The following is a 19,460-nucleotide window of genomic DNA, read 5'->3' on the forward strand; positions in this document are numbered from 1 at the left end:
TGCAGTCGGAGCTAGTACGACTCTTCAAAGACGGATAGGACTGTAGCAGTGAACAGGCAGACACGACGGCTTCCACTCGGCGTTAGAAAGCCGACGACTGAACTAGTGATCGCTTCCTGCGGCCTCTCGGACCATGCCCTCCGGTTGATCTACTGTGGTTATCACCGAAGTCGGCAGCTGAAGAGGGCCCAAATATACTGTTAAAAACTATATACAACGGGTCCATTACGGTTCCTAGCCCTTCTCCACCTCCTCCCTGTGATAGCTCTCCCTACGTCTCTTCAACGATCCATTACACGCCCTTCCATCATGGGTCTCCTTCCCATATCGGCCGATATGCCTTTGGCGCCAGACGTGCTTTCGGCTCCTACCAAGCTGTTGGGCAGATTTAGTATATTCTTAATCGGTCTCACCCTCTTCGCCGTCGTCTATGCAATACTGCGCTACAGAGGCACCCGGCGCCACATCGTGGCCAAACATGGCTGCCAGCCACCGCCTCGGTATCCCTCCAAGGATCCCATTTTCGGTCTCGACTTTGTCCTGAAGAATGTGCGCACGTTCCGGAACCATGTCTATCTGCAAGAGCTTTTGAACCGCTACCGCGACCTGGGCACGACCTACAGCGTGCGGGTATTCTACCGGCGCGGCATCATCACCTGCGACCCGGAAAACATCAAAACCATTCTGTCCACGCGGTTCAAGGACTACTCCCTAGGAAACCGCACGGCAATCATGGGTCCGCTGCTCGGCAAGGGCATCTTCGTCAACGATGGCGAGGAATGGTCGCACTCGCGCTCCTTGCTGCGGCCGAACTTTGTGCGCGACCAGGTAGCCGATCTGGGCATGCTGGAGGACCATCTCAAGAACCTCCTGCCCCTGGTGCCGCGGGACGGCACCACAGTTGACCTACAGGAACTCTTCCTGCGCTTCACCATCGACTCGGCCACCGAGTTTCTCTTCGGGCACTCGCTGCACACTCTGACGCAGGGAACGGAGAGAGATCGCCGGTTTGGCGAGGCGTTCGCCTACGCGCTGGACGATATGGCGCTGCAGTTCCGGCTGGGGCCGTGGAGAGCCCTGCGCCGGGCGAATCCCCAGGCTCCCCGGGCGTACGAGACGTGTCGCGCGTACGTGGACGGGTTTGTGGACGAGGCGATTGCCTACCGCGACAACAAAAGGGGCGAGGACGCGGGCAATCAGCAGCGGTATTACTTCCTCCGGGAGCTGGCCAAGGCCACCGACGATCGCGACAAGATCCGCGATGAGCTGCTCAACATCCTCATTGCGGGCAGAGACACGACCGCCAGTCTCCTCAGCAGCCTGTTCCACGTGCTGGCCCGCCGGCCCGACGTCTGGCAAAAGGTGCGCCAGGAAGTGACGCAGCAGCTGCAGGGGCGCATCCCCAGCTACGACGAGCTGCGCAACAGCGTCCCCTACGCCCGGCACTGTATCAGCGAGACCCTGCGGCTGTATCCGCCGGTGCCAAACAACACGCGGCTGGCGGTGCGGGACACCGTCCTGCCCCGCGGCGGAGGGCCCCGTGGCGATGCCCCGGTCTTTGTGCCCAAGGGCTGTACCTTGATCTACACGGTGTACGCCATGCACCGGCGAGTGGATCTGTTCGGTGCTGACGCCGACGAATTCCGACCGGAGCGGTGGGAGACACAGCGTTATTCCTGGGTATGGTTAATAGGGCTTCTGAATACCCCGTCATGTCTATCTATGGTCATAAAGTGGAAATACTGACAAGGCCCCATTTGACAGGAATACTTGCCCTTCAATGGAGGACCCCGGATCTGTCTCGGTCAACAGTATGCGATGACCGAGGCCCTGTACGTACTGATTCGCTTCGCACAGGAGTTCACGACCATCGAGGCCAGAGATCCGACCCCTTGGACCGAGTTACTCACTCTGACCGTCTTATCGGCGAAGGGGGTGCAGGTAGCACTCCAGCGGGCATGACCGAAGGGCTGAGCTGTTGGCTGGAAGGGGTTAGATTTAGCCGAATTGCCCACTGTGGATTTCCCTGGCGCGTGGGCGTCATGTCGGCCTGTATCGCCGTGATCTGGCTCGTATTGACATGAGACATGGCGACTGCGCGTTGACTGCGGCTTCGCCTCCCCTGGTCCTTTCGCGAGCTTGTCATTGGAACACTGCCCCTCACGTAACAGGGGATCTTATGCAGTGAGAATATAGCACACCATACCTGGAACGAGTAGACAAGAACGAGCCAACTAGCCATGAAACTCCCGAACGAGATCTCAGTCCCAGAAGGATACTAATAGATGCATGTTGTATGCATAACTGCCAAGCACCTGCTGGATGTCTCTATTCTATCTTGTTTGTTCTTCTGTGCAGCAGGGATTCCAATCCTCCTCTGCGTCAGTCAGATTATCCGCTCCAGGTAGTAATCCAGTGTCATCTCTGAGGCTGTCTGATTGCCCCTCGTCTACACCATGCCTGTTGGCTGCGGACCCCGCCCTGCATGCGCACCAAAAGATCTCGAGTCGAGTTCTCAGTCGAAAAGGCCCTGTTTGTAACTATCCACAGTCCATTGGCTTCAGTGCGCGTGGTGGGATAGCTGGGTAGGCGATAATTTATCCAACAGGACGGACTATTCCAGCTCTCTAGAAAGGATATGTCGAACGAACAAAAAGTACCACCAGCATCTCAAGAGTCAAGCCGCCAAAGCTTATATCAGGCCTCCCCCGTCCATCCCCACGTTGCCAACTGTTCCTTGGCTTTAGTCTTGGTACCTGTCAGCGTCTGAGATGTCAGACAGTCGCACCACCTCCAGTCCCTCCTCGGACCCTCGCCTCCGCAAGGCCTGTGATCGATGTCATTCGCAGAAGCTGGGCTGTCAGCGCTCTCCCGGCGCACGCAAGTGTGTGCGTTGTACGAAAGCTGATAAGCCCTGCACGTGGAGCATCTCGTTGCGGAACCGACGGAATTCGACCAGACTCGAGAACAGCAGCAATACTCAGGCGAATCCCCTTGAACAGGGCCATGGACAGGACGAAAATAAGCACGAGGGTGAGCAGGATGCCATCGCTATGGGTAAGAAGAAGCTGCTACTCCTCGCTGGCATCTGATGAGACTTCATATTCATATCATCATACAAACACAGCGACATCATCAGGATCCTGGAGCCCCCGGCCGGGCCGTGGAATCAGGACGACATCTCGTTCTCTCCCATGCTCATGGGCATCCTCGCCAATGCCCACTCGTTTTCCCCCTACACCCACACCCCGATCGATGGTACCATCAACCACAATCCGGGCGACCTGGAGGGGGCTTTCCACTCCCTGTCCGATGCAGAACTGCACCACAGCCTGTTCAGCAGTGGCGCCAATTCCTCGGGCCTGATCACACCCACATTGACCAACCGCAGTACCTGGCTGGGCGCACCGGATGAGATCCCAACAGGAGCAGCGACCCCGAAGGCTCTCGATCTCGCCGACCTGGGACAGTCCTCGCTGGATGAATTGCAACCGCCCACGGCCGCCCTGAAAGTACCCCCTGAAGCCATACCGCCACGAGCTGATGCCGGCGATTCGCACCGACGCTGGCTGCTGAAGACCATTGACATCAACGTCCAGCTCTTCAACCACTCGCAAACCTCAACTGGCCCGTCTGGCCCTCTCCGGAATCGAGATCAACCCGCCGATCGTCCTGGCCCAAGTAGCAGCAGCAGCAGCAGCAGCGCCCTCGATGACGCCATCGGTCTATCAATGCGACTGTTCGATCTGCTCCGGGAGCTGAGCGACTTATACGGCGAAGAGCCAGACGGCCCAAACACTCCCTATGACGAGGAGATGGCCAGAGAAGGAGGAGGCCCAACCCACCCTCTCGACCCGGGATCGGTGCTCATGATCCTCTCGTCCTACATGCGCGTCCTTGAGACCTTGTCCGATTTGCTACAAGCAGTGAACCAGTCCACTGCAGACGACGGCGCCTCGGCCCATCCGCGACTCGACCTCCCCGTGATCACCGTGGGAGCCACGACGCTGAATCCGCACCCGCGGCTCTGCCTGGCCGTCTTCCTCGAGACAGTGGAACACATGCTGGGAAGCATGAGCGAGCACCTGGGCTGTATTGTGCGCGCGACGGGGAGGTCTTTGCGTGCTGGCGGTGGCGGGATCGTCCCCTGGCGGCCGGGAGGGTCGCTGGAGAGTTCACTGCGAGACTTTCGGCTGAGGGAAGGCTGTATTTTCAAGGTGATTGCGGGCGTTCGAGTACGAATGGGAGCCCGAAAGGGTGTCTAGATAGAGGGTAGGAGTGTTTTGCTTAGATCAGTGCATGGGACTATCTACACAACGAGTCTGCTACATGTCTATCATTTCTCGAGGACCGTTAGACCTCGGATTCAATCCACTCAAACTTCGTAGGCGTTTGTCTCATGATCATCACCATCATATGAGATTCCCGTTCCCTGCAGTATCAAACCCCTCAGGGGTCACGGTAAATCCGGCTTAACGCCGGCCAACGGTTAATCCCGGAAGACTCAAACGAATCAGATGAATTATATGCTTGGATTCTACGAGGAGCGTGCAGGTGCAGATGCTACCTCCGAGTCGAGATCCACACCGGGCCCATGTCCGAACGCCGATAACTCTTCGGCGATGATTCTGATCCCAGCGTGAAGCTAATAAGGCTTGATAAGGCTTGACGACGCTGTGGAAATGTCAAGCTTCCGCTGTTATTCGCTTAGTTCCCCCACTTTGCTGTCCTCGTCCAAGTCCAACTTGCAGCTTCTACTGCTTCCCTATCTAGTGCTTCCACCACCACCACCATGGCCAGCTATGCCTCCACTCCCATCGACCTCCCCCATCTCGCCACGGCCCTCCTCCGGCTCAGCCCGCTGATGATCTCGTCCGCCTCACTGATGTGCGCCTGGGACCAACAGAACGCCTTCCGCTCCTTCCTGGCGCCTCAGCTCCTCCGCAAACCCGGCGACATGTGCGCCCACGTCGTCGTGGACTGGTTCGCGGAATTCGCCAAGCCGACCAAATGGGTCATCATCCTGTCGTATCCGTTTGCGCTGGTCTTTGCCCTCATCAATGCGTTTGGGGCCCCCGGCGCCGGGCTGCATCCGCAGACCAAAGGGTTCTACATTGCCGGCAGGGTCCTGTCTATCCTGCATTTCTACTTTGGCACGTGGTCGATGATGTGGAATGCGCGGATTTCGAGCAAGGAGCATATCGGTGAGAAGAACTACGATGCACTGCGTGGCTGGTTGGCGAATAATGCAGCTAGGATGTGTTGGGTGAATATTCCTGCTTGGATGATGTTTGTGTGCGCCACGGCGACTTTTATTCGGCATTGATGCTGTATTAGCTGGATCTTTATGCTCGATCATTTCTTGGAGGAAGAAGGATGTCAGGACAGGGGTATATGTAGCATTCAGAAGCAAGCAGCATTACCTATACTGCACATGCAATCCATGCATCTCAACCCAATAAAGATCCCTGTTGGTCCCTGGCACCCGGCATTAATGCGTCTTACCTCCTAGACTCCGGTCTCTCGCTGCTGCAGGACAAAGGAGAGAGATTCCGACACCCGATGGTAAGGTCAGATCGTCCATATTCCTCTCCTACTTTTCCACCTCTCGTCGCTTCCGTCCATCAACTATAGTCGCCGAAAGCATCCAGTATGGCATCTCAAGCGCCATCTCACGACCGCAATGAGGTCTCCATTGACATGATCAAATCCGATAAGCCCCCTGAACAACAGTCTGCCGCACAGTCTCTTGCTCCTGGTGCACAGAGACCAAACCCTCCCTCACAGCCTGCCGCCCGAGGCTGGCGATTCTGGGCCATCTTCCCTCCACTGTGTATAGCAACGCTTTTCTCTGCTCTCGAGTCTACGGTGACATCGACTTCGCTGCCGGAAATCACGGCTACCCTGCACTCTGGCCCGGACTATGTCTGGTTTCTGAATGGCTACCTTCTCACGTCGTAAGTCTCTACATCTCTTCTCTGACCCCAGTCTCTGAACATGCGCGCAGCACCGTCTTTATCCCCTTCTACGGCCAATTCGCCCAGGTTTTCGGCCGCAAATGGCCCACCATGGTGGCCGTGTCCATCTTCACCCTGGGCAGCGGCATCAGCGGTGGTGCCAATTCGACCGCAATGCTCATCGCAGGACGACTCGTGCAGGGCCTCGGCGGTGCTGGCATCGGGTCCATGACGAATTTGATTATCAGCGATCTCGTCTCTGTCCGGGAGCGGGGCAAGTACCAGGGCATTATTTTCGGCACGTTCGGCATCGGCATCTCCATCGGACCTGTGATCGGGGGTGCCATTGCGCAGAGCGGGCACTGGCGATGGGTGTTCTGGCTGAATCTGCCTCTGGGAGGGGTGACACTGCTGCTGCAGATCATCTTTCTGCGAATCACCTACCGGAAGATCTTCACCTTCCAGCAGAAGATCAGGCAGATCGATTGGATCGGTAACCTGCTGCTCATCGGGTCGATGATTGCCATCCTCCTCGCACTTTCCTGGGCAGACACCAGATACCCCTGGTCGAGCTGGCGCATTCTCGTCCCATTGCTGGTTGGCTTTGCCGGGATGTGTGTCTTTCATGCCTTTGAGACAACCCAATGGTGCAAGGTGCCAACCATCCCCGGCCGCCTGTTCACCAACCGCACCAGCGCCGTCTGTCTCGTCAACACCTTCCTCTCGTCCATGCTCACCTTCTGGCGCGTCTACTTCCTCTCCCTCTACTTCCAGGGTGTTTTGCTTGCCTCCCCGCAACGGTCCGGCGTGCTCCTCCTGCCCAGCGTCCTCACTGCAGCCCCGGCAGCCATCCTCTCCGGCTTCGCCCTCTCCCGCTGGGGCCGATACAAACCCATCCATCTCAGCGGATACGCGCTCATGACCCTCGCCACGGGCCTGTACATCGACCTCGACGCCCACTCCAGCATGGCCAAGATCGTCATCTACCAGATCATCGCCGGCGTCGGCGGCGGCATCCTCCTCACCACCTTCCTGCCCGCCGTCCAGGGCGCCCTCCCCCAGTCGGACGTGGCGCCCGCTAGCGCCACATGGGCCTACCTCCGCGCGTTCGGGAGCATCTGGGGCATCGCTATCCCCGCCGCGATCTTCAACAGCCGCTTTGCGTACCATGTGCATGCCGTGAGCGATGAGGGGATCCGGCGCGCGCTGGGGGGCGGCAATGCCTACGCGCATGTCTCGAGCCGGTATCTTTTGGGACTGGCGGAGGAGACACGGAACGAGGTTGTGGGAGCGTATCTGGCGGCCTTGAAGAACGTGTGGCAGGTTTGTATTGGGTTTTGTGGGCTGGCGTTCCTGCTTACCTTGTTGGAGAAGGAGATCCCGATGCGCACGACGGTGCAGTCGGACTATGGATTGAAGGAGAAGAAGGGGAACAGTGGACAGGGGGTTGCAGAGAGAAAACCAGAGAACCGGGTTCCTGCTGTGTCCGGGGGAAATGAGTGATATTCGTTGGGGCCGGGTGAATCTGTTCATCGCATTCCGTTTGGGAATCTAATCCGTTCATGGCTGAAAATAAGACAGCAGATCGTCTGCTCTTACTCGAATGGTGTCTTTTGTGACTCGGTGATTCTGAGTCTATCCCTCTGTTATAGAAGTCTTTGCATAAATGAGCAGCCGGACATGAGCTATTGACCCCTGTATATGGTCCATATTTCCATCTTTATCTTCCTTTGTCCATGCGGACCAGGATCCTAAACGACGGGATAGCTCTTTGACAGGATATCAAACAGATCCCGCTCAATATAAAGGCTCTATATGTCTTGCCTCAATCGTCATTATAATCATCTTCAGCACTTTTCAGCCATTGAGTCGGCTATCAGACTGGCTGAACGCTAAATGGATGAAACTGCCCAAGCACAGCATCTCTACAACGTATACCAGGGCTGGCTGGGGCCGGGTCTTGCGGAGGGTAAGATTGTCCCTAGTCCCCATGTGCAACTGATGGAGGGAGGCTTGGAGGGATTGAACCAGGCGCTGGACACCTTGAGGCAGGGAGTCAGCGGAACCAAGATTGTCGTCCAGGTTTGAGGACTTGCATCGATTCGCATGAGATTCTGTTGAGTATACATACAGTTTGCGTTTCTGTTCTAGTACATAGATACAATCAAGAGAAACACTATATCTCCAACCTCATACTTACTCTTGTTGTTCAAACTAACGCTAGACCCCGGCAGGCACCCATTTCACTGCAATCGGCGGATGACTGCTGCTCCTGATTCTCTGATCCTTGGACCACAGTTGAAAAGCCAAATCTGCAGGCCCCACCACGACTCTGACGTTAAAGGTGCCCTTCCAGAAGACCGGCTTTCGATTGTACCAGTGGCGGTTCTTGAGCTTCTTCTCTACCCCCTCGGTTGAAATGTGCAGTGTGCACACCCGCTCGATGCCCTTGTGAGACATGCTCCTGGGGAGCTGTGTGGGCGGATACATTGACATGACAATATGGACCTGGAAGGTCTCAGCTTCCCGGCCGGGCTCCAGCTTGAGCTGGAACTCTTTTGTGAGTCCGGTTGGAGGAATGGGTGAGCCCTATTGCTGTCAAGACTAATGGGATAGTGATTCGGGACATGTGTTGTCTGCGTACCTGGACAACCAGCCAATCTACCTGGTCAATGGCATACCTGAGCTGATCGTGCGGATCTTGCCGGACAAGCTCGCCCGCATGCTTCTCTGGGACGTAAAGCTGATCGCAGATGATCCCATAGCTGACGGGGGAGCATCGGCATCCAAAAGTGATGACGCCTCGCTTGATTAGCTGGATGCGATCCAGGACGAGACCGTGGACAACGGCAAGCTGTCTTTTGCGTATGTCAGCAGCTGGCAATTGAGTTGATGACGCAGGACTCACGGTTCCTCGGCCATCAAGACCCGCATCGCTCCTGTACTACCGTGTCCGTTCCTGTTCCCACTGCTGTACCTTTCCATCAGCCGTTTCCGAACATACGGTGAGCTGCCAAACCCCCCCGACAGAATGAGGTATGACTGGATGCGTCAGTTCGAGGTCTGGGGTTAGCTAGGGACGGGGTGCCGTACGATACGTTCACTTGCGAATCTATCATGCATTTGTCGGATTTGGCCATCAAGCAAGTCAAACATCTCGGCTATTTTTGTGTCAAAGCAATGTTGCAAATCGTCCCTGGAAGATTAGCCGTGATTCTCTACACTCTGTCTGTGAACATGTCACATACCAAGAAATGCTCATCTGGCCGTCGTAAATCTCGACCTCCGGCAGATCGGGCCCCGGCTTGAGGCCAGGAACATCCAACTTGAGACTTGGAGTATTTGCAGCTGCAGCGGTACCGAACGCGCATTTGAGTCTTTGGAATCGGCCGAGGATCATCCTCCATGCCGTGTGTGATGGAGACAGATTCAATCTGTGGTGAACCTTGGATAGCCGCTCGCAGATGAGACTATGCATCCCGCGGTCGACGAAAACAGAGCCGATGGGTCGTCCTGACTAGGTTCAGCTGTGAACTTAAAGAGTTTCTGAGCTGACATACCCTCAACGCTGCCGAACTGATCGAGTTTTGTCGGCTCGCCGCGCGCGGACTTGAGCTGGAGAATGTTGACGTCCTCCACAGTTAGCAGCCGCAGGACGATTGATTTCATATCAGATCGAGCTCTACCTACTGTGGTTCCGCCTCCTGCATCACAGACGAGGACGATATCATTCACCTGCAGCAGTGAACATGGTGATCGCAGGGTGGGCTATACTATCCGTAGTCTCACCTGATAATGTTCCTTACAAGCATACACAGCTGCAGCCTCTGCCTCGGTGAGGCCAATGACGGCGCGATTATGCTCTGGCGACATTCCCGGACTGCCAGTGTTGATCGCTCGCTGCAGTAGGTGCCGCGTTTCTTCCACCATACGAACATCTTTCCATGTTGTGGGCACGCTGAATACCCATTCAACCTTGCAAGAGGCAAAAGAGGGAAGAGTGTCTTTGAAATGTGCAGTGACATGCTGGCAGATGCAACGGATATAGTCTTGAAGCCATCGCTGTGCCTCTGTGCGGGTGATTTGTCCGTCCGGGTGAGGGCCAGGAGCCAGATGCAGCTTGAAATACTCTTTGATGTCCGAGGCCGGATCCTCGGTATTACAGAGAAACCCCCACGACTTGACGCTGTGCGAAGCAGATCCAAATTCAATCGCAGTGGGCACTTTGTTGGCCAACTCGCTGATGAGCTTCCCCGGCCACCGCTGGATGGTCCTCGGCGGTAACCATTCTGGGCCGATTGAATAGGCGACTCCTGTTTATCATAAGCGCCTGTCGTGAAATATTCTGAGCTCATTGAAGACCCTGTACCTGTGCAGGTCATTCCGAAATCAACCCCAACTACGATATCGGGGCTCCAATCATCGTCCCAGGGTTTATGGATTGCCACAACTTCCTTCTCGTCCATCGTCAACCAGAGAAGAAACGCTGGCCATGCTCAAGGATTTTTGCAAGGCTGCTCCCCTGGAGATAGGAGAGAGAAATACCCTTGCCGGGAAAGGCCATGGCACTGGCAATCTCCGTGCTAAAGCAGCATGCATTCCCCTGACCGGGGTTGATGCATCTAGCGAGTCAGCGACCAGCCAAAGTCGTTTATCAGCCTCGAAGTGGTAAAACGACCGGAAATCACAGCCTGATCTGAATAAGTTGTGTTGGTTCACTAAGCTGAATACGAGGACGTGCAAGCATTCATGGTTGACCCTGGTTTCATAAGAGTTAGCCACCTCCCTGATCCATCCCAAAGTGCACACACGTCCGTCTGGATCTCTCCACAGAATGGCTGCCACTACGACATCCTCCTTGAGCACCAGCACTACGACGCCCTTGGCGACTCCATCAAGCACAACATCGTCGTCGACAACATCGTCCCCTTCTTTACCCGGTCAGGAATCGCCCACGTCATCCTTGACAAGCACGTCTGCGACCTCCGCATCAAGCTCAGAAGCACTGTCAACCAGTACATCTATACCAACAAGCTCTTCCTCAGCTTTATCGCAGGTCACCTCTGTCGTACCCCCCAGCAGCTCTCCCAACTCGAGCAACACAGTCCCGACTTCGTCAAGCACCTCGAGTACCCAAGCCACCCTACCCAGCCCATCGCCGAACAATGTGAGCACGGGTGCTTTAGCTGGCGCAATTGTCGGCTGCATCATCGGCACCGCGGCACTCACGATCCTAGGTGCCTTTCTCTTCCTCCGTCGGCGCAGAAAAGGCGCAGGCGCGGGGCCTTTGGCGCAATTCTCCGAAGAGAAGCCACCACAGCATCCACCACTGGGTCTAGGAGCTTCCGCATCCTTTCCTTATATTCCTCATCCTGCCGACGATGAGACAGTACGCGCGCGGATCCTCACGCTTTTCGACCATGCCAGTCTCCATGTCGACAACTACTACTCTTCCGGAGTGGCCGCGGCATCCAATCTGCACGACTCGGCTACGCCTCTTTCAAGCTACGAGTCCCCGTACCTGCCGGCAACGATCACAACGTTGCTGGCGAAACCAGGCAGACAGCGCGCTGTCCTCACGCATGTTCTTGTTCGGGAATTACTGCAGCAGATCACCCCGGGACCCGCAAAGGGGAAGCTTCTGCCTGCATGTTACGCGTCCTGCCCGCAAGTGGTGGATCAAACACCAGGTATCGCCTTACGTTACGCCCTGCAACCAATTGTTGAGAAGCAACTGACCGACTACAGAGACAGACCATGCGCTTTTCAGCTGGCGGATGCTGACAGCGTACCTCTACCGGCATCAGCAGGCCACTCGCGACGCAGACGAGCACGCCATCGACAGGCTAACGGAGAGATTTGTCGACACGTTTACCGGCTATGCCAATTCCGCACATACCAGGTCAGAGCGCCTCCAGCATTTGAAGTCCGTAGCCTCTGCGGCGGCGGACTTGGGGCGGTGGTTGTTCGCGCAGCCCTGTGCCTTTGAGTTTGTCTGGGATTATGCCGGGAGACAGGGAGTGGTGATTACGCCGAGGGTTGTCAAGGTCTGTGATGAGCAGGGACGGCGGTTGTCGGTGCCACAGGTCATGGCGGAGGGGACATCGTTGTAGCAGCTTCAAGGTGGACAGCCGCCTGGATATGCCAATGTATTATCGTCAAGTGCATCATTACAGGGGAACATCCAAGAAGTAATATACTAGTGCTAGCTGCTCTGCACCTGTACTTCCTTCGCATCCTCCACCACCACTCGGCCCCTGCGAGAAACCGAGCATAAGACGATGGAAAGAATTCTCTCCCACCTGCAAACCCCCTTTGTTAGTCCCAATCCATACGCAGCGACTGGCACACTTACGCAACCAGAATATTCAAAGCAAAGACGATGATCTCCGCCTGTTCCCACGCCAACCTGTAATCGCGATAGTAAAGGCCCCAGTAGACGAAAAAGTTCCCCATGGAGATGGAGGCAATCCCGATAGCGCAGAGGATGATGATGAGGATGTCCAGAATGGCCGTTGCCGTGATGAAGCCAATATACCGGAAAAGCAAGAACAGAGCGAGGATGTCTGTAACGATAGCTAGAGAAGCCTGCAGTCGGTCAGCCATGTGCACCTTTTTCCCCCCAAGAGGCGTGGAACTCACTGTGGCTAGCACAACGGGAAGCAGAATCCGGGGTGTCTCATCGTCTCCTCCCCATCCTGTTGCCAGGCGTGCTGTGACGGCGAGAAGAGCGATTCCAGACGCGCAGAAGAGGATGCGCAGGCCACAGTGAATCCAATCTCGTCCGCGAAGGGAGCCGGTGCCGGCCATGATGCTGTGAACGGTTGAACTTGTTGAGCGGACAGCAAGAGAACAGAATAAGAGGCTCAAAGTGGGAATGAGAGGCTCATTTTAAGAAAAGGAAGAATAGCCCATGTGAGACACGACCAATCAGCACTATGTTGTTTCTATTTCCTACTTTAGCTTCCTGGGACTTGATTCAGGAGGCGAGCCTCATCATTCGTATAGCGCCATCTGCCAAGAACGGAAAACGAGCCTGGACTTAGCCATGGCCGTTTAGAGCGCAGCCAAGTAAGTACTAAGACCACTAGTGCCTTTGGTGCCTGAAACTGCTCCGTTTTAGTGCAAAGCTTCAGAGATTTGATTGCAGCCTTTCCAGGGTCCATAGGGGCTCTCACCCAGCCACTCAGCACACAGCAACCAGAATTCATCTCGCTTAAATCCGAACTCCCTTTCAGGTAAATCGCATTAGGAATTACGGATAGTCCTGACATACTGTCTACATCGCTTGGAGCAAAGCAAAATTCTCATTGTCCATTATCACATAGTCGACTATCAATGTCCTCGTCGGAGAACCAACAACCAACAGCCCATCCATCACAGCATATACCTGAACAGAGGCGACCGATCGCCCATTCTGGCCAACTGAGCATTATCATAGCCCGAGACATCCATCTGATCCCGTTTCTTATTGATGCGTTGATACGAGAATCGCAGAATCACCACCGCAATGATCCCCACCACCGCGAACCCCAGTTCCAATGAGTGGCCCAGAATATACCTGGGTGCGTCCTGCGCGCGGTAAAAGTTTGATGCCATGGCTGCAACAATTAGCATTTTTCTGACTTCAAAGCAAGACGAGAGACGTACCGCCGGCCATATTACCCAACCCGATATGGATGGCCATTCCGGCCGCACGCTTGTAGTCCCCGGCCAGGTTGACGCTGAGCCAGGTGACGTTGCCTGGGAAGGCAGGATAGATGCCTAGCTTCTGTCAGACTGGTAGCTGTGTTCGTGGAAAAGCAACTTACCGACGACCGCGACGAAAACACCAAAGTAGACAACCCCTGGCACTCCACGGCCGGTGGAGGCAATGACAATGATGAACCCGATGGCGATCAACGACATGAAGAAGAGAATGAACGGGGACCGCTGCTTGCGACGATCCGACAGCCAGGCCGCACCAACTGCCACAATGGCCGCCGCGATGTAGATCGGCACCGTGAGCAGCTGCGCTGTTGAAGACGTATACCCCAAGTCCTTGATGATGGACGGTAGGAAGTACGAGATACCGTAGAGAGGGGTCGTGATGCCCCAGTACACTGACCAGTTAGTCTCATCGAGTCGTTGCAGTAAGGCAGAGGTGGAACACATACTGAACAAGGCGACATAGATCTGCCAGTCCGTCAACGCATCAATCACGTAGCGTACGCGGAAGCGCGATTCCTCGTGGTCTGCCCCGTCTTGCGTGGTGTCGCGTCCGGATTGAGACCGCAGTTTGTGAATCACCCAGCGGCGCTCTTCCTCGGTCAGAAAGGTGGCGGTTTCGGGGAAGTCGTGAATCGCAAAGGGGGCGACCAAGGCGACCGCGACGGTGAGAAGTCCCTCCAGGATGAAGATCCAGCGCCAGCCGGCATACCCGCCCACTCCGTCCATTTTCTATTCCTCTATCAGCTTCGTCCTCGCTAGGGCCACAGACACATACACTTATCGCGTAAGCGAGAAGTCCCGAGAAAGCACCGGCGATACTGGCCGAGCTGAAGAAGAGAGCCTGTCGGTACTGGGCTTTTTCTCGGGGATACCACATGGTGATGTAGTAGGCGGTGCCAGGGTATAGACCAGCCTCTGGACGGGGTCAGTATGACTGACTGCATATCAATATTGCTGCAAACCCACCAGCAACACCGAGAAAGATTCGCGTGGACAAAAGCCCAGCATAGTTGTGAACAACGCCCATCAGGGTCTACTCCGTCAGCCAGGTATTCCATCCTCAACCGTGGCAGATCATACCATGACAATCCCCCAAGCAAGCATCAGAAACGGCAACCATCTCGACGGCCGCAGCTTCTTGAGGAGCAGATTACTGGGCATCTCAAACGCACAGTACGTGAAAAAGAACACCGTCACTGGGTCATCGGTCAGCACTTCTCTCTCAACGTCCAGAGTCAAACATACAACACCAGCTGTATTCCCGCGAAGTCAGGCCCAAATCCTCCACCAATCCTTCGATTTTTGCGTTCCCAATATTGCCTCGATCCAGAAAGGCCAGTAGATACAAAACAGACAGCATGGGAATCAACCGAAGATCCATCTTCCGGAGCACGCGTTTCTCCTGCTCAGGCGTGAAGTGGGGGACTTGCTCCACATCCTGGTAGTGTTTTTCGCTGACGGACCCGGAGCCAGGGGTCTCGGCCACATGCTCGACACCCATCGTGGTGGGTTTCTCGATATCGGCTTCGGTTGCGTTGTACATGGTGATAGTACATGCAGACTTATCCTCTGAGGAAGAAGGCGAGAGTGCAGTGCAGGGTGTCTAGATCTACTTATATCGCCGGTTTCGTTTCCCCGGGTTGATCGCTTACCCCAACTTTTACCCCAGACTGTGGGGTATTCCCGCAGTGGCTGCTGGCTGCATTCCCGGGGGGCATGTTGTCATTCCAGGCCCAGTGCGAGGTCTTGCCGTGGCGTGGCTGGCGTAGGTGGTAAAGTTTAACTACCGGTATGCTTGATGCTGATAGGGACAGCTGATTCGATTTATCAGCAGCTTGCCAGCCAAGGATGCAGTAGCACTCGTATTTACTCGTCCAGCATGGCATGAGGGGAGTATTGCTTTTATTCGCTTTATGCAAGGTTACACATTTTTGATTGGTTCAAATCTAACTCCTTATCAATTCATCTAAGCTAATGCTAGATACATCTCGTATGCATCCATACTCCTTGTTAAAGCCGTTGTAACTGCAACTGTTAGTCTTGCAAACATCGCGCCCCGGCAAACATACCTGGTCCATTGGTAATAATTCTCCGAACTGCCCTCCAGACATCCACAGCGGTCACTAAGGGTGAGACAGGCCAGTACTCTCGGATCGAGTACTCAAACCCGCGAAGCACTTCCCGTTGGGGTGAATCCTCGGGCTGGTTGTCCATCACGTCAATCGCCCACTCCGTGATAACCACCCCTGGAAAGTCAATACAACTGTCTTCATAACACCGAGGGATATGGCTTACCGCACGGGATAGCGACCATGGACGTTTGGTTCCGGCGGCTGATCACCCACGGAATCATAGCGGCTCGCGCAAAGGCCGCCGCTTGGACCAAATCACCGTCCCGGAGTACCTTTCGCATGGCTGAAAACTGCTTACTGCGCATGAGGTCCATGGTCTGGCGGATGTCCAGGACCAGGGAGATGCGCAGGTAGTATGCAGCGGGATAGCATAGATGGTTGAGGGCCAGATTCTCCAGGCCCGTTCGATCGTGCATCTGAAACCATTGGTCCAAAGCATGCTGTAGGTACGAGTTGATCTCGACCACGTCGAGAACTGCTTCCCGTCGGAGCCCGTCGATGTAGAGTAGAAGCCCAACTACAAGACAGAGAGAGGCCAGACCGTTTAATGGCTGGGGTTTACCGAACAGCAGCGCCTCCACGTTCTCCGACCAGCTGCCAGGCGATCGACTTCGAGGGTTCTGATAGAGCGCATGCCATTGGACGGCTGAGCGAGCATTCCACAATGTCTCCGACCAGGGGAATTCGATCAGACTGAATGGAAAGTCCAGGACATTGACGATGGGCTCGTATGCCACCGACCACAACCCACTCACAACAATGAAGCAAAGAATTGATCTGAAGGTCAGCAATGCCGGGCGCGGGTGGTACGACACAGCTTACCTGCGGTGAGATTCTCCCTCGATATAACTCTGCCATTTCTCCTCCATTGTGGACGCCTGATCGACGAGATCCATTGCCGGGCCCGATTCGATAACTCGCGCGAGGTTGATCAAGCTGTCAAGGCTGCCAAGGGTAATGTCGCTCTCACTAGACTTGCCCCCGGGTAGACCAAAGACACAGTTCAGCAAGAGCGTGGTGAAGATCCAGATGGGTATCGTATTGTTTTCCCGGGTATAAAGCGTGTTCAACTATAAATCGATAAGTCTGTGCCCTTGGAGAAACGCATCGTACCTACGTGATGAGCGACAATGCGGCGGGAGGCCTCAAACAGCATCTGACCGACCTCGGGTTCGTCACAGTACATGGCACCGTCGGCGAGAACACCGATTGCAATTGCTACTCTGTGTTAGCGAGAATATACTCGAATAGCAAGAACGGTTATACCAGGTATTTGATAGTTTTCGGACTTCGGATGAGCAAACGGAAGGTTCTTGTGAGGTATCTCGAAGAACATGTGCCAGTACCGGTAGAGGGAATCCATCTCCGGGATCTTGAAGCGATGGGAATATTCTTCGCCCCCTGCGACATTGATACTCTGACTGAATCAGCATGATCCGATATTGGTATCCCGCAGAACGCACCCTCAGCCCCTCCAGCGCTTTCTCGATCCCCAAGCGGGCAGTCTCATTCCGATCATGTTCAAAGATCGCCTCGCTTTGCGGTGTGCATAGCCGCAGCGGTGTTGGAAGACTTGTAGATAATGGCGATCTATTCAATGCTGAGAGAAGCGAGGCAAACTCCAGCCCGCTGGGTAATTTCAACCAGGGAGGAGTCTCGCTTCCTAGGGGAGTTTGGAGTCTCGAGTCCCGACGCCGATCGGAGATCACAGAGTATGCATTTTCCTGGAATGCAGGACTACCAGGAGGACCGGTCAGATAAATGTTTTCTTGTCGCTGTGTGTCTGGCGCTAAAGGAGCCTGCAAAGCTGGACCCGCCGGCTCCTCCACGAAGGAGGTGAATGGTGATCGGCTCGACGAGTCGCCTTGAGAAGGATCAACATGTCCGGGCGAGTACGAATTTGGATAAGTAGCTGCTGCAGATGGCTCTGGTTCTACTATCTCTGGTAACGGGATGCTTGAAGTTGCGCCATGGCGGGTGCGTTGGTGCCGGTCATGCAATTCCTTACGGGAAAAGCTCTCCCCACATATTCGACAGCGAAAAGGTCGTTCCTTGGTGTCTAAGTAACTGTCAGTATGCGATTCACCAATATTTCGTCAGGTGTCCAAAATGAGACGAGACGTACGCCTCCTCACGTGGCGTTTCAGGTGCTCTGATCGCTTGAAGCTGAGGCCACAGTAAACACACCGGTGGGGACGGGTAGGGTTCTCAGGAACAGTCGACATGCCGGTGGGGTGTCAGTTGGGGAGAGTCCATAGTCTGGAAGCATCTCGTGGGGTGGAACTACGCTTTTTGAGCTCTTAAACCCCGGTGTCCAGTGTCCTTGGGGGATTCGCCAAGGAGAACACAAACTCTGGACAAATCCTGTGGCGGCGGCACTGCGGGGTTGACTGATCCACCAGGTCTGTGATATTTAGTGCCACCAATCATGAGAGCCTTCTTTTCATAAAGCTCGAATGTCCTTTTATCAGTTGGCAAAGGATTCTTCGGGCGTTATCAAAGGTATAGGTGATTTGCTAGAATGGTCGTCCTATTGGATCTGCCTCGAGTACATACATGAGAGCGCTTCCCCTCGGCGTCTTCATACTCCGCGACTCGACGATCAAATCATTTACAAAATAAGTACTGTAGTAATCCTTGCCATCTTCCTGAAAGTCTCCTCCCCAGGTGAACGGACCACTCGTCAAGATGATCCGCCTCGGGTCAGCAATGGACAGCAGCCGACACAGTTCCATCCTCAACCTCGAGATCGTCACAGCCCCCTCCCTCGCATCAGGATGAAGAACAAACATAATCTCCCACCCGTGACGATTCACCCGTAATCGTTCCGTATCCGACGGTTCGCGGAACGTCCACCCAGAGCTCAGACTCTGGTCGCGCGGGGAAGTCGACGATCCCGGTCCCCGAGGCATCTGGCTCTGCTGCCGGTCAAAGGCATCCCGCTCGGCAATAAACGCTCGCCGCGCGAAGCAAAAGCCACATTCGGGGACATGCGAGGTCACGAGCTGCATTTCGAGTTCCGCGCCGTCGAATAAGCAGGTGTGCTGGATGTTTGTCTCTGGGTTCCTGGTGCGGAACCAATACACGTCATTTTCGCGGAGGAAACCGGGGAGCATCCGGACGAGCTCCTCGTGGAGTAGACGTCGGCAGGTGCATCGGTGGGTTATTTCCACCGAGTACATTTCCCCTTCGCCGTGGATGATGCAGTTGGCGATGTTCATGGCGGGGAATGTGAATTGATGATCTACGCGGACTCCTGTGCCATCAATCAGCCATCTGCAATGTGGTAGACTTTAGTGAAGCCTGAAATTACAAACCATTGGATAAGAGGATCGCCATGCGTAACGTGACCCGCTCTTCTGGGACGACATTGCTGGGGTAATGGGCGATTGGCTCAAGAATAGGTGATGATCGGGTGGGCAAGTAAGCCCCAGACGGGGTTGCCATCATTCATGATGGAATGGCTGTAGGAAAGATTAGCCCCAACATGTGGGAGACGAGGCCTTTATGCGGTTACCCCACTGCCCCAACACTAACAAGTCAGAGCGTAAGGTACGAGCCAATCATAAGAGGAAGATAGAAGCATCACGTGGATTTGGGGTTGGCCATGTGGGACCTGGGGCTGTGGGGTCTCCTCATATGTACTATCGTACTATGTCCA

General features: G+C 55.0%; 7 protein-coding genes across 7 annotated transcripts; 5 read left to right on the forward strand and 2 right to left on the reverse strand.

The window, feature by feature from the left end:
- Positions 1 to 309: 309 nt before the first annotated feature.
- Positions 310 to 1,962, forward strand: CDV56_108500 (cytochrome P450; the record flags this gene model as incomplete). The annotated part of the gene is made up of 2 exons (XM_026762119.1): positions 310 to 1,680; positions 1,765 to 1,962. The coding sequence occupies 2 exons, from the start codon at positions 310 to 312 to the stop codon at positions 1,960 to 1,962; spliced, it is 1,569 nt and encodes a 522-aa protein (XP_026617101.1).
- An 809-nt stretch (positions 1,963 to 2,771) lies between these two features.
- Positions 2,772 to 4,265, forward strand: CDV56_108571 (Zn(II)2Cys6 transcription factor domain-containing protein; the record flags this gene model as incomplete). Its single annotated transcript, XM_026762190.1, has 2 exons — positions 2,772 to 3,057; positions 3,097 to 4,265. 2 exons carry the CDS (start codon positions 2,772 to 2,774, stop codon positions 4,263 to 4,265), a joined length of 1,455 nt encoding a protein of 484 aa, XP_026617102.1.
- Positions 4,266 to 4,792: 527 nt separating this feature from the next.
- On the forward strand, positions 4,793 to 5,326 carry CDV56_108607 (uncharacterized protein; the record flags this gene model as incomplete). Its single annotated transcript, XM_026762226.1, has 1 exon — positions 4,793 to 5,326. One exon carries the CDS (start codon positions 4,793 to 4,795, stop codon positions 5,324 to 5,326), a length of 534 nt encoding a protein of 177 aa, XP_026617103.1.
- A 326-nt stretch (positions 5,327 to 5,652) lies between these two features.
- On the forward strand, positions 5,653 to 7,460 carry CDV56_108633 (MDR family MFS transporter; the record flags this gene model as incomplete). The annotated part of the gene is made up of 2 exons (XM_026762252.1): positions 5,653 to 5,957; positions 6,008 to 7,460. 2 exons carry the CDS (start codon positions 5,653 to 5,655, stop codon positions 7,458 to 7,460), a joined length of 1,758 nt encoding a protein of 585 aa, XP_026617104.1.
- Positions 7,461 to 8,177: 717 nt separating this feature from the next.
- Positions 8,178 to 10,423, reverse strand: CDV56_108684 (Hsp70 family protein; the record flags this gene model as incomplete). The annotated part of the gene is made up of 8 exons (XM_026762303.1): positions 8,178 to 8,546; positions 8,602 to 8,815; positions 8,866 to 8,999; positions 9,051 to 9,153; positions 9,206 to 9,470; positions 9,518 to 9,692; positions 9,747 to 10,270; positions 10,327 to 10,423. 8 exons carry the CDS (start codon positions 10,421 to 10,423, stop codon positions 8,178 to 8,180), a joined length of 1,881 nt encoding a protein of 626 aa, XP_026617105.1.
- Positions 10,424 to 10,706: 283 nt separating this feature from the next.
- CDV56_108745 (uncharacterized protein) lies at positions 10,707 to 12,070 on the forward strand (the record flags this gene model as incomplete). The annotated part of the gene is made up of 3 exons (XM_026762364.1): positions 10,707 to 11,124; positions 11,195 to 11,647; positions 11,706 to 12,070. The coding sequence occupies 3 exons, from the start codon at positions 10,707 to 10,709 to the stop codon at positions 12,068 to 12,070; spliced, it is 1,236 nt and encodes a 411-aa protein (XP_026617106.1).
- A 92-nt stretch (positions 12,071 to 12,162) lies between these two features.
- CDV56_108774 (uncharacterized protein) lies at positions 12,163 to 19,249 on the reverse strand (the record flags this gene model as incomplete). The annotated part of the gene is made up of 21 exons (XM_026762393.1): positions 12,163 to 12,259; positions 12,313 to 12,545; positions 12,600 to 12,771; positions 13,348 to 13,558; positions 13,608 to 13,721; positions 13,769 to 14,059; positions 14,114 to 14,396; positions 14,443 to 14,582; positions 14,634 to 14,700; positions 14,748 to 14,863; positions 14,913 to 15,270; positions 15,320 to 15,450; positions 15,737 to 15,913; positions 15,963 to 16,576; positions 16,622 to 16,869; positions 16,917 to 17,017; positions 17,066 to 17,216; positions 17,263 to 17,858; positions 17,925 to 17,965; positions 18,356 to 19,055; positions 19,117 to 19,249. 21 exons carry the CDS (start codon positions 19,247 to 19,249, stop codon positions 12,163 to 12,165), a joined length of 4,974 nt encoding a protein of 1,657 aa, XP_026617107.1.
- Between the last annotated feature and the right edge of the window lie 211 nt (positions 19,250 to 19,460).

The sequence above is a fragment of the Aspergillus thermomutatus genome, assembly GCF_002237265.1.
Source record: "Aspergillus thermomutatus strain HMR AF 39 chromosome Unknown NODE_29, whole genome shotgun sequence".
Lineage (NCBI taxonomy): Eukaryota > Fungi > Ascomycota > Eurotiomycetes > Eurotiales > Aspergillaceae > Aspergillus > Aspergillus thermomutatus.